Raw genomic sequence first — 13,955 nt, forward strand, 5'->3', positions numbered from 1 at the left:
CWTTTTGTAAAATGTTTTGCAGTAAAAAAGCTTGAAAATGCTCCAACTACTTCAAATCTAAAAAGCCTTAAGCACTTTTAAGTTTAACAAAATTTTAGCTTTTGAAGCTTCAATGAATTCCAAGATACAATGCTCTTGCTGAACAGCTTTCAACCCCTAAGTTTGTCCCTTACGTTCCCAGTCATTGAATTAGCTCAACTAATAAGTTATTAATGTATTTACTGGATATTCTAAGGAATGATACATGTATTTATATACAAAAACCAGACAAAGTAGTTTACTTGTCAAGCATTATCTTCTTAAGTGATCAAACTAGAAAAATCTAAAATCTCTGGTTTTATACTCAGCATTTCTTACAATATGGTTAGGCACCAGCACAAAATGCATACAACCTCTTTTTTTACAGGAGTCAGTTACATGTTCCTAATTATTCTATCTATGTCCTCTGAAAACAGAAGATAGTTTATCTTCTGCAATATTATTCTCAAAAAATGGGGACTGCAGTAAAYTGCTACAAGAAGGACATTTCTAAAAGTATCTTCCAACACACTTAGGAGATCAGTCAAAATATTTAYATATACTCAAGCACTTTAAAATCTCAAGTTGTATTAACCAGCTGTCATCTTAGTGTCAAATTCCGGTCATTTTAATGTGAAATAAGGGTCAGCACATGATTTCAGCTATTAGTAAARCATTTCTCAGCTACTGAACCTTTGCTAAACTATAAATGCCAGATTCCCACAGTAAGGCTCTTCTTGAGCCTCTTCTACACCGCATTTCATTCAGAACAAAATATCTGAATTGAGACAAAATAAATAGACTAAACACTAATTATTTACATTCTATTAATTTGGCTGACTGGACTGTATATAATGTAGATATTTTCACTGAGTAATACAAACCTGGCCTGTTTGCTAGCTTTTATGAAGTGAGGGTGACCTTCTACGGACTGGACAATGCAGAGCTGCACTGAACTCCCATAGGCTACCACAGATTAAAAAATTTGAGTCTCTGTGTCCAGGATTCTCTTGGATACTGCTGAGTATAGAAATCTCACTTTACAGAACAGGAAAATAACTGTGAAAACCCCGCTATTAGGATTGAACAGTACAGACACACTAAAAGTCATTCTTTTTTTCAGACCGACAAAACAAAGCCAACCAAACTTGCTGGTTGCTGTTAGAAAAATCCTGGCTAGTATTAACTTTCAGACTATTGATGACTAAACAGAAAGAATAATCTTATCAATTAAAAGGTTTAACTCAGATATTAATAGTAATAAAAAATTAAAAGATGGGATAAGGTGTGTTTGACCTTTTTTTAATTTTTTTCTACAGTTTGCATCCCTTTAAGTTTATCAGAACAGCATAATCYAAATGAAAACTGATTAGTGTTTGAACTTGTGAACTAAATACCATACTCAACAGAAGTTTACAGTAARTGACTTCCATTCCAAACAGAAAATAAACAACAAATTGTTCTCCAACATGGCATGTCTATATACAGTAACTTCAAATTCTTCTCCGGGCTTAAGAGTCTCATCTGCAGTTTTAATGATATTTAAAAGCAGTTTCGATGGAAGCATGCTCATGTGTCCTGCTGGTCTCAAATAAAAACAATGGAAATTTAAAAAGCATTAGGAAAAAAATCAGGGACTAACTGTGAAAATCTCAGCYATCCACTCCTGAGTAYGGARGGTTCTTAAAGGATTTAATATTCTMAAAWTTCTCTCTTCCAGGTCTAACTCCTTGTTTTGCAGAGCACAAACACACACAGGTTTCAACCTATTTCAACATATAGATGGCATTCCTTCTTTTTACACAGAGAATGAGATTACCTAAGAAATTGGAAATTTCAGATTGGCACAATGCCTTTGGATGGCTGTCTTTCTACTGATGTGGAGGACAGAGGGGAGAAATCAGCACTTTCAAATTGACCACAAGCTATACAATGCTCTCCTTTTATGAGGCCTAAATTTTATTATCCTTGACATACACAAATGCAAAAAAAAAGTATCATATCCAAAAATCCCATGGTGTAAAGTAAGCCAGAACTTAATAAAAACTGCTGTTAAGACTTTAAATTTGCTAAAAATCACATCTCTGACATTTAAGGCTTAACATCCAAAGTTTTAAGTCTCTGAAGTAAACCATTATGAAGATCACTCCTCAACAAATTATTGTGATGTGCTCTTCAATCACAAGAAGAAAAAGAACTTATTTTCATTTTACTGCTGTTCCCTCCAAAGCATGAAAAACTGCAACTGAAAACTCCCTCACAAAGTTTATCATGTAAACAGGTAAAAAATGATTACTCAAGTGATTTAAATTTAGCCTAAGTGAAAAATACCAAAATAGGGTTTTAGTACTGACTATTAAAGAAATTAGTATGTATTTTACCTACAATTTATAATTTTTGTATTATGTTATTGCTAAAATAAAACTACCCACCAACTCCAGCTCACAGCTCCACAAGTAGTGACTAGCAGGCTAAAACCACCTGATGAAACACCTGGATTTCACCATAAAAGATGAAGCAGGAGTTCTTATGACTCTCCACCCTTATTCTGAACCATCAAATTTTCTTTCTCACTCTCTCTTCTTCTCTACTCCCCATTCCTAAATTTTAGTCAGCTTGGTCCCCCCTTAAATATTGCTGGAACTGCTTTTCAGCCTTTCTTACAGGGAAAGCAGTACGAAGGACTCTGATCCACATTCCTTTGTGGTTATGCTTTCTTCCACTATCTCAGGAAACCATCTGTAAGGCAAACAGAATCCTTTCCAATGTTACTAGATGTTAGAAAGCTCAGCTGATTGCCTTTACACAGCTTGCTAAAGATTCTTTGATGAAAGTTGTAATATATGAAAATCATCATCTGTGCAACTGCCCACACATCACTTAGAGTAACAAACACCAAACTGTTATTGAGGTGAAAGATTGTAGCTAAAAACAGCACAACACAACCACTAGATACAGTCCAAGCAGAAGAAAAAATATTTCCATTTTTTTTCTTTTTCCCTTTTTGCCCAGTATAGATTTAAAAGTGCAGTTTGTTTCTTAAAGGTCACTCTTAAATGTCCAAAAATAACAGAATGAAGTGCTTCAGTTCAGGTGACATCACCCTGCAAGTCAACAACTTCTCCTTCCTCCCCGGTGTCCATTATGAAGGATTTGTAATTTGTTCCTGCTTTTCCTCAGTTCCTCATTAAAAGAATATATAAAACAAGAAAGAAGGGTTATTTGCAATGGTTCTCATACTCACTATCTCACCTCCTGGAAGAAAACTAATGCAGGAAAGTTGGGTGGGGTATGTCCAAACGGGCAATCTTTGAAACACAGGACTTCATTGTTTMAAGGATTTTCATCGAGAAAAGCCACTCAAGCTTACAGTTTCACTTGGTGTGTATCCCCACAACTCCACTATTTTGGCAGAACAAAGCCACATGAGGTTACATCACACAGATCCACGTGGAAAGCACAGAACCACATTTTGATAGTCATGATCTATCCATGTAAGAAAAGCAGCCACAGCTATTTTTATTCAATGCCCTGTGAGAAAAAGTGGTGCAGCACTGTACAGAAAGGGACCCCAGGTGCTCACTTCCCAGAACATTTACACAGGGCAWGTGAGCCTCAGATTCTGGGTTCTCTGTGGACACTCTTACCCTCCCATGAAGGTGACTATATTGCCATGGGGCATGCTGTGCCTTTCACTGAAGCTGGGACACTTTGGACAATTGTAATCATTTGCAAAAATGTCCCAGTGAAATAGAAGGGAGGGAAAAAGCTGAGGGAAAATGGGGAGRGAAATGAACAACAAGCACTGTTACTAGAGAATTCACCTAGGAAAACAATCTCAGCAGTCTCAGTTCTGGCTTCTGCTCCCAAGATCACTTATCCATCTATACAAGTCTTGTCTGTAGAKCTGCTTGTTTCAAGACAATTAAGCATCACGAGTTCCTTACTCTGCTCTTCACAGCAAGTTCTGGAAGTCTACACTACTGTCAGAAACTAAGCATCATTAAGCTGATGCAGTTATTAGTACACCACTAATTACTGTTTGGCAGTGTTGCAAAATTCTAAATCTCACAGAAAAAAAAGAAAATCAAAAAGATTCTTCTTAATCACAGCTTTAAACATATTCCACATGGACAAGTAGCCTGCTAAACATTTAGATCCCAAATCTGACCCTTCTCTGCTTACACAAGGGTTTCCAGGTGCAGGTAATAYAGAAATTTGCCCCACAACAGCAACTCAAAGAAGTGACTTATGAAACAGTCCAGCATATCCTCCAGAAATTAAAAAAAAGAATGACTGTGGTTGTTCCAGCACATGGAAGCATGTCAGGAAACAGCTCTGATACCCTCTGACACAGTCATTGATGTCAGAGGCCAAAAACCTTGCTGCAGTTCTGTACCTGGCAAGAAAAAGTGCTATTTATCACCAGATGCCTTAGATGATTCCAGAAATAGCCCCTTTCCCATTGCTGCTCATTAGCAGAAAGAGATTTTTTTTTTTTTTTTTTTTGATAATAACTGCTACAGGATGTTCTAAGAAGCTTAAACTGTTCCTTCAGGATACAAATGCCGCACCCCAACCATCCTCCACAGACTGCCTAACCCGATTCTGCACAGGAATGCATTTGCTTCATCACTGAAAGCTCTGATAACAAGACCTGAAAGTCTGCCAACYACCTGAAGGCACAGATGTTCACGTGTTACAATAACTCAATTTTAATTCTACACATACTCCACCCAACCCATGTAGTGCAGACCTTTTACTTTTTCATTCCACTAAGATCAATGGTAAAAGGAAAAAACTGATCCCTTAATAAAACCAACACATTCAGACTTTAAACATGGCTTATTTACACAGCAATTGCTTCATTAAAGAAGCACATATTAAGAATGGAGAGACGAGTACAGGTCCATTTAGTTTTGGATCTTATAAATAAGCTTTTTTTTTAAAATCCACCCAGCTTTCCTTAATCAAAAGTATGTTTTCTAGGGGATTGCCTATGCATATATAGAATAAAAAGAACAGATTTTTGTTTTCTCCATTTCTGCTATGGAGAAACCACTATGAAAAAGGAGAAACTACTTCAACTATGAATCCCTAACTAGTTACAGAAAGGATAAGTTTGGTCCAACTGAAAACACCATTTTTCATTCATAAAGATAACTCCAAGTCTTTAGAAGAAACTTACATCTGTGATAAATGCTGACCTACTAATCAGCCTTCAGAACTGCAAAATTTTAGATTACTATTTCAATGAATATTTACASTTAGTTCTACATGATCATATTCTGTACTGTATGGATTAAAAACAAAGGAAAAAGGTTACCATGCACTGACCTTGTCTCTATAATCACAACTTTAAAAAAACCCCAAACCTGCATTAAACTGTTCTCTGCTACTACTGTGAAGACTGCAATAAATAACACAGTATGCAAGAATGTGCACACTTCTACACAATTTTAATCCACTGAAAAAAGAAATTAATTCCTTAATTGCAAGGCAACACCTAACTATTCCTCCATTAATCAGGATTTTAGATTTGCTATGGAACTTCAGAGTTTCAGGCTAAGCCTATGGAATTTAATTTTACAGATCTGTATAAATCCTAAACATAGTCTTCATTAAAGTATGCAGAAGCCAATGCAACAATATGCAAGTTCTAGTCCGCAAAATAGGCCGTCCAAATTTAAATTCATTTAAAATGGATAATAAAAGTGAGATGAGTACTCATGATTTAAGCACCGAATCACAACACATGAATGAGCTATTTAGAACTGAGATGGATACAGTGGTGACACGTAAGGGACTTGAGAGGAGAACAGAAAAAAAAATGTTTGCTGAAAACAATCAAACAGTAGGACTCCTAGAAAATGTAGATAATTCAATGACATTTATGAAGCACAAATGTATTTTTTTTTGGAACAAACATTTGGTAAGTAATAGAAGAACACATCATTTCACGTTAGATGACCCTTAGGCAAGTAGTTAAAAATATACCCTCAAAACTAAGACTGACTTAATTAAATTCCAGTGGTTTGATTTTASCTCACACATCAATTAAAAAATAAAWCTTGCAACAGTTGCAATACATCACAAAATCAAATSTCGAGGACAGAATAATTTGAGGTTAGACTTAATACTGCAGGATGAGAATTTAAGTTGGGTAGTTAATGTGCACTGTGAATTAATATGCACATCGTTAGCACCATCACTGCAGTATTAAATTTTTTTAATTATACCTGAAAGTTTTAATTACTTACACAAGCAGCTATACATTAAACAGGGCAGAAGTACAGTAGCATCAATAAAAATCCTCTGCAGTGACACTAGATAATAAARTATTAAGAGAATTTTCAAAACTCTCCAACTGCCCATCTCTTCCCAAATTACAATGTTATAGATGATAAATAGATCTGTGGTAAATTTTTGCCAGCTGAGCAACACACAGAGTTTATTGCCAGTGAAGTTTAATAGCATTACTAAGCTTTAGGAACACGTTAAAAAAGTACATCACTGTTGCACATCAGTAAAATTACATGTAGGAAAACAGACAAATGAGGAAAAGRGGGGGAAAAAAACATGAAGGAACAGCAGCAGCAGCAATGGAAGAATTAACAGTCTCAAAGGAATACAAAGGTGAACTTCTAGGATTTTCATTTTATCATTTTGCTGAAGTCTGTGGGTCACATTTCTACACCAAACATATGTACCTTTAAAAACTGTATTTCACTGGGAACAACACAATGGAGCTTAACACAACTAAGTTTTTGGCATCCATTCATGCTGATAGAATAAAAAGCAACTTTAAAATTCTTAGATGATAAGAGTATTTACCCATGCCAGTTCCAGCTGGTGCAATCTCTTTGGAGAAGATTTCTACAGCTTCTCTTTGTTTATGGTGTACAGCAAGCCAAATAACAGCTTCCCGAGGACCCTGCTTCAAAAAGGTTGGAATTAGATTAGATGYAAAACATCAGTTAAATTGATGAAACTGAAAAATAACTGCAGCTCAGCATTCGAGTTAAATCGTTCAGTGACTTTTTATMCACCATCACAATCATTTGCTGTTAACTTTTCATTATCTTTATTTTGCTACCATGGAATCAACTACTGGGTATTTCAAATCCCTAGGGCACTGTGCCTCTTCTCCAGCATTCTCCAAGAATCAAGCACTGTAACTAACAATACCAAATACTTGGCTTCACTCTCAGTGGAACTGGCAAACAAAGTTTYCCCTTATTCTAAGTGCACTGAGAATACCCTGGGGCCAAGTTAGAGAGCCAGGTTCACTCCTCTTAGCATCAAGAAGGAAGCAGATCTGTCCACAGAAAAGAATTCAAAGCCTTAGGAGATAAATGTGAGAACAGAAATTGCAAACCCCACCACTTTTCCAGAGAAAAGAGCAGATGCTCCCTCTAAGGGTAAACACAATCAGTTCSGTGCTCCCTACTCTAGCCAATTAAAACACATGCCCTTGCACGTAAGCTCTGTCTCTCACTTGACATATTACTTCTCTATAAACATTTTCAGCCACTGAATGATCTACCACTGCAATCAATACAATGAGTGAAAGCCTTAGAGCAAGCATTTGGTCTCAATGAGGGCAAGGACTATTTATGAATTTGCCAGCACTGGTAGGAACCATCTTTGTTTGCCTTTGAATCTTCAAATATGTGAAACCTGCTCACAAGAAGAGTCTGTCTCTGAGTGTCTTCTTCTTGTCATAAACCACAAGTGCAAGTACATATGAAATGGGACTGCCTAAGGTATCAAAATCTACTGGTCAGGAGTTTCTCACATAGCACTACTCTAGCAGAACTCCAACTAGTATGAAGTTCTGCAGCAGAGTTATTTCTTTTCTCCGGAAGTCAGGGGTTATTTTGTTAATGAACACAAAGTTTCTAAAGATTCTTTGGTAATGTTACATTAAATTCTTTGCTTGCTTAAATCAATGTAAAATACAAAAGAAGACATGTTTGACTACAAGATACCAGGAAATTTCTTCCAGCATTTATATCCCTCTTTATGTCAACACAATAGGATGCGTTTCATGAAAGCACAAAAAAAATTACTTTTATTTGGATGGGGTTTTTTGTTTTGTTACTCTACAGAGCTTAGAGCATTGCACAAATCTCTAAAGGCTCTGCCTAATGAATTCTTTTAAATTTGGTAGCTTTTGGTATTCTAGAGAGCCCATTATGCTAAGAGACTACCAAATCCTCTTTCAATTCAAATACATGACAAAACCCTTACGGAAAGAGGATCGATTGAATCAGGTTATACCAAGAGAAGGAAACTTCCTACTTTTTAGCTGGTGATCAACTGAAATTTGATAATGARAAGCTTTCTTGTTTTAGTACGTTTAAAGCAATGCCCTAAGCATTCATGAAGCTGAAAGACTGTTTTTCTCTACTCCAATGCTAGTGGCATATACGCACAGAAGTACTCTGAGGTAGAGCAATCACAAACATAATTACTTTTTTTTTTTTTTTTTAAGTACCCTTAGACAGACATCCTCATAAAGACACAATTCATTTCTCAACCTCCAAGCTCCCAGCCTGGAAAATACCTGCCATAATATTTTCACGTGGGAAATCCTACAAACTTGATTCACATTTCTAATAGATGATCTCAATACKTGCATAGGCAAACCCTTAAATAAAAGTTTAGTAGAGCCAAGGTAGGAGAGGTACTATTATTTCTGATTGTGTAGATCACGCCTCACTTGAAAGATAAAAATTTCCTTCTATGAATACAGAAACAGATATCCTGATTAAGATAACAGAGATAAGGTAACAGTTTTCCAGTTAAAAAGTTTCATTAGGTTGTTGTAAAAAGAGTTGCTAMACAAAAAGTATGCAGCCATGCAACAACCCCAACAAATGCATAATTTTAACAGTCAGTGTTCCCAAAGCTATSACAAGATTCATTACATTACTACAAATAATTATCAATAGGAAATGCTCTTGCAAAAAACACATTCATGCATTCACATCTCTTTCTGATTCTAAACTGTACGACATAATCAACATTCCATATGAAGTTCCATATTTACTCCCTGGCCTGCAGATACAAGATTCAATGGTGTATGCAAATAAACTGAATCCTGTTTTGAGTGGACGAACCACAGTACTAAAACTGGGTATACAGACTGAAGTCATTAATCTTACAGTGTCAGAATGAAAACAAAAAAGAGCAAAACTAAGTGCTAGCAATGTGTTATACATCAGGTAACACAGGGTTAGCAGAAACAGAGCACACACAGTTTTAGAGTTGCAAACTCTAACACCTAATGTACTCTTGTACTAATACCTCTTACATGAAACACATCCAGTACTTCCAAACCATGAACTCACTGATGCGGTGTCACTGTTACAATTCCCGCCCCTCCTAAAGAACAGGAGATACTAAAAATCAAACACCACTAAAATTATTYAGTGTTGATGCAGGTCCCTTTCTAGCTCAGGATAGGCAGGTGCTGACAAAGCAAGCTGTCAGAGTTACAGGCAGCAATCATATCAACAGGCAGAGAAGTCTGAGAAAAAGAAGTGCTTGCCACCCATTCCYAGTTCTCAAGGATATTTTGTGTTGCCAGGAGCAGTCAATACTCCACACAGCAGCTCAGACTACAGAATGCAGGTTCACATAAGGCTGGGATACACAGTGATTTCACAGCTGCAAAGGAAAACCATCACAGCAGTTGGACATATGTGCGTGAGCAGCATCCAGCCATACCACATATCTACACTGAGCCCCAAATACTGTTCAACTTACCCTGTCTTAGGATTCACTTAGGTATTTGCTTCTTTGCTTCAAATTTAGATGGTAGAACTTCCAAAGCAGGAACTATTTTCCTTATGTGTTAATATCTAGCACAGTATGGCTCTGGTTTTGAGTATATGATTTGTAACCCAAACAACCAGGTCTAATTTTGCATGGGAAGACATGGTAAGGAAGTGTTTAAGGGACTACATTATCCCTACCTAAWGCCCTAACGTGCAAACGTTTTCCTTGCAATTCTGTGACTTTGTATYTTAAATGGAAAAGCAAACTTGACTCCCCAACCCTTTTTCTCAAGCRACCACGTCTGCTTTCCAGATGAAAGCTCCCCTGGCTAGTTTTTTCTAAAAGGCTGGAGGAAGCATGAAGGGGGAAGGCAAGAGAATGATTTCCTGTATTTCAGCCTTAGCTCTCACATCCTGTTTCAGGCATGTATGAGAAGCACATACAACAGCAATAATGCTCTGTTTACTTTTAATATGAGACCTGGGAACTGAGGCTGGAAATACAGAAAGTAGTTCCTCCACATGGAACATTACTTCAATGTACTGTAAGCGAGGCAAACTGAACAATCAAGAGAGAGAAACTGCTCTTCTTCAATTCAATGTTCACTTTGGACAATGAGACAGAAAAGTTCCTATGGAACAATTTAATTAAAGAATATATTACAAGGCATAATCATAAGGAGCTGGTACAAACAGAACACAGACAAGTTGAACATCTGGAACATCTGTTCCCATGTTTCAAAATTTTGATTCTGCACTCTCAGTAAGACACTCAAAATTGCAGGTTTTATGGTCCTGAAATGAAAAAGACCACATTATAAGCTCACTCTTAAGGAAGAAACTCTTGCTGTTTTGCTGAAGGAATCTGAAACTCAGAATAGCTGTAGATATAAYAAGTAAAAAGTTTACTGTCCTCCACATTACATTCTCGTTTCCTTTAGATACAAACTGTTGGCTGTTAAGTGTTGGCACTTGTAAAGAACAAACTCAGAGCTGAGTTTTGCCACGTGTACCTTAAGAGTTTTGCAAGACTTCCACTGACAAAGAAGAATTAAATGCTACTGTTTTGGAACAAACTAAACTGTCTAAATATTTRAAGTGCATCTAAGTGAGAACATGATTTACAGTCCTTTTCCTTTAGAAAGGACTTTCTTTCTCTAGATTAAGAAAACAGACCATGGATATCACAGCTGCAGTGGCTATGGCCATCATTCATATTCTTACATAYGAATGTATACAGTCACAAGACAAAATTACATAGTTGAAGATTATTTCTCAAATAGTACTCACAGACAATTTTAAATTTAATTTTGTGCAGGCAAAACTAGTGCTGACRTTTCCTGACATTTATAATGTGGTCTTTCAGCATTACATCTAATGCAATTTAAGTCCACAGAAGTTTTTATAGTAAGATATTTCTTTAGACAGAGAACACCAAAACAGAGTACAACAACATTTTTGTAAGATTTCATATCAGTGCTTCTGGAAGACCCAAYACTGCAAAGACCTTGTCAGTGTTAATTTTGTACATTAAGTAGTGACAGTGAGTTCTTTGCAACATGAAGGGGTGAAATTCCCAAGATGATAGTGACTTCCTTTAAAGTTGTGGAAAAGATAACAATATGGAAAGATTAAAAGAGGTCAGAAAAAGTTTAAGAACACTCCACTGCATACTTACACCATCTATACTCCTTCTAGCATGAGGTCCATATGTATCTTCAGACCCTAAAACCTGTATGTTAACTGCACTGTAATCTTCATACCCAAGCTGACTGAAAATAAGACGAGTCCTGCAACAAATGATTTTTTTAATTAGTAAACCGTCTCAAAATTATTATCTGAAATAGCCCTGTGTGGTCCACAGAAGTTAACTGTCAAATAGCAGTATAAAAGATTTTATCAGTTGAAACACTGGAATTTGGTTAGAATTAGAAAAGTATTTTGCATTAATGAAACATTTTGAAGACACTGCTAAGCAATCATCGTTGTCATAAATATTAGCATAGCAGCTGAAATAGGGAAGCAATGTACAGGACTTAAGTACAAAATGTAATTTTTTAATTGCTGTAAATAGATGGAAGGGGGTTCATTCATCACAAATGAGGCCACCTTTATTTCTGATGATATAAAAAAAATCAGTCAAGCTCATTTAAGTTAACTAAATTTGCAAACTGTGTCTGCATTAAGTTATTTTAAATTATTTATCTACAAACAGTACTCAGCACTGGTGATGCTGCTCCTTGAATCCTGTTCAGTTCTGGGCCCCTCATTTTAAAAAGAGCATTGAGGTGCTGGAGTATGTCCAGAGAAAGGCAACAAGGCTGGTGAAAGTTGTAGAAAATAYGTCTTATAAGGAATGACTGAGGGAGCTGGGGTTGTTTAGCCTGGAGAAAAGGAGGCTCAGGAGGGACCTCATTGCTCTCTACAAGCACCTGAAAGGAGGGTGCACTGAGGACAAGACTGCAGTGAGAGGACCAGAGGAAATGGCCTTAAGCTGAGACAGGGGAGATCCAGACTAGATATTAGACAAATTTTTTTCACTGTTCACGTTGTCAGATATTGGGATGGGTTTCCCAGGGAGGTAGGTGGTGGAGTCCCTGGAGGTGTTTAGAGGTGAGTAGATCTGGTGCTGGGTAATGTGATTTAGGGATCACAGTGATGGTGGTAGACGGTCAGACTTGCTGATCTTAAAGGTCTCTTCCAACCTTGACGATTCYATGATTTTATGAACAAAAATTGGTAAAAGGACTGMCACCAACATTTCCTAAAGAGTTACAGTTGTTGATAGAACATTCTTTGATAGGGATCAGAACAGCTTAATTCTTATTTATCTAGGCTGACATACACCAATCTTTCAATGTGTCAAAGAAACAATTTCACATGTTAATCTGTTTAAAACTACATTTGAGATGGAGAATATATTTTTGTACACTGTAATTTTCAAAACAGAGAACTTGCCCTGAGGTATGCCTAATGGGCTAGAGGCCACTAATCCCACCAGTTAATCAGCCTTCAACTATCAGTGTTTTTCTTCTGATGACTCAAGAGAGCCCAGTAAACAGGCTGAATTAATTTTCTAGATGTCACAGAGGCAGTAGCACCACAAGCTGTTTCAATCAAACAAAAAATTCACATAGTCCAGGTTGAAATAATGTCCCAAGAGCAAACATTAAATGGAAATCACACCATTCTATTTTTTTCCTGAAATAATCACCTAGCTTCCAGAAAGATTGCTTTTCAGAGGTTCTGAGTCTCCAGGTCTTCATATTTAACACTTCCTGAAGGATTTTTCCATCATTTGATTTTCTCAAWAGCTCTTGGACACAAGCTTTTAGCATTTGCAGTTACACATTTACACAGCTTTCATCTGCCATGTCACTTGAGGGAAGTCAGACAACTCCTCCTTCACCACAGTGCTGCACACAGGCAGTGTCACTCCAAGATCACAGTRAATTTTGCATTTCTGCATTTCTGAGAGTAGAGTCTGCATGGGTCTACAAGAGGATAAGGAGGAAGCTTTATGTAGAACATGGCACAAGGAAATACAGGTCACAACTAGAAACATGAACTACTRGAGTAAGCATTGAGAGACTCCTCATACAGAATTATATTTAAGAGGAATCCCTCCTCACCCAAATATATTGGCATAACAAACTGAAGGTTTATCAGTCTGTCTTAGAATTGAAACACTGTTCTAGCACAAAAACCAATCACTGGGTCACATTTTAAAAGGTAGGAAAATAAAGATGTTTTATACACTAACTCGGTAAACTGCCTACATTTCATATCACTAAGACTTTTAATGAAAAGTTCTGTGAAAGTTGCTAAAAACTAGTTTCACATGGGTTTATCTCTGGCATCTAATGAAATTTAATCTGAATCACAGCTTTTTCCTCACTAATTTGGGCRTCTTTCCACTCTCCAACCATCTATTTTCAAAAACATTTGAGACCTTTCTCACTCTGTCAAATGTAGCTGAAGTGTAGTTACATATTGAAAATAGGTTTTCAGAACAGGCTGCCTGTGTTTTGAAATGTCATCCCAACAGGAAAACTATAATCTTCTAGGATTCTTACAAGGTTAGTAATGTTGCCATCCTGTGTCAYTGTTCTATTTTCATCATCTCTGGGGAAAAAAAGCAAGCCAGAACCC

The 13,955-nt window shown here is 36.7% G+C and overlaps 1 protein-coding gene across 1 annotated transcript in view; it reads right to left on the bottom strand.

The window, feature by feature from the left end:
• The window catches only part of LOC130579272 (uncharacterized), a 57,942-nt gene that overhangs the window by 25,203 nt on the left and 18,784 nt on the right, over nucleotides 1-13,955 (bottom strand). The window contains exons 11-12 of the mRNA XM_057375936.1: nucleotides 11,482-11,593; nucleotides 6,853-6,952 (exon numbers count right to left, since the gene is read on the bottom strand). Coding sequence (XP_057231919.1) covers nucleotides 6,853-6,952; nucleotides 11,482-11,593 — 212 coding nt within the window. The remainder of the gene's footprint in view (nucleotides 1-6,852; nucleotides 6,953-11,481; nucleotides 11,594-13,955) is intronic.

This window comes from Malurus melanocephalus, unplaced genomic scaffold, assembly GCF_030028575.1.
Source record: "Malurus melanocephalus ecotype Western Australia unplaced genomic scaffold, MMel_1.1 scaffold_9, whole genome shotgun sequence".
Taxonomy (NCBI): Eukaryota; Metazoa; Chordata; class Aves; order Passeriformes; family Maluridae; genus Malurus; species Malurus melanocephalus.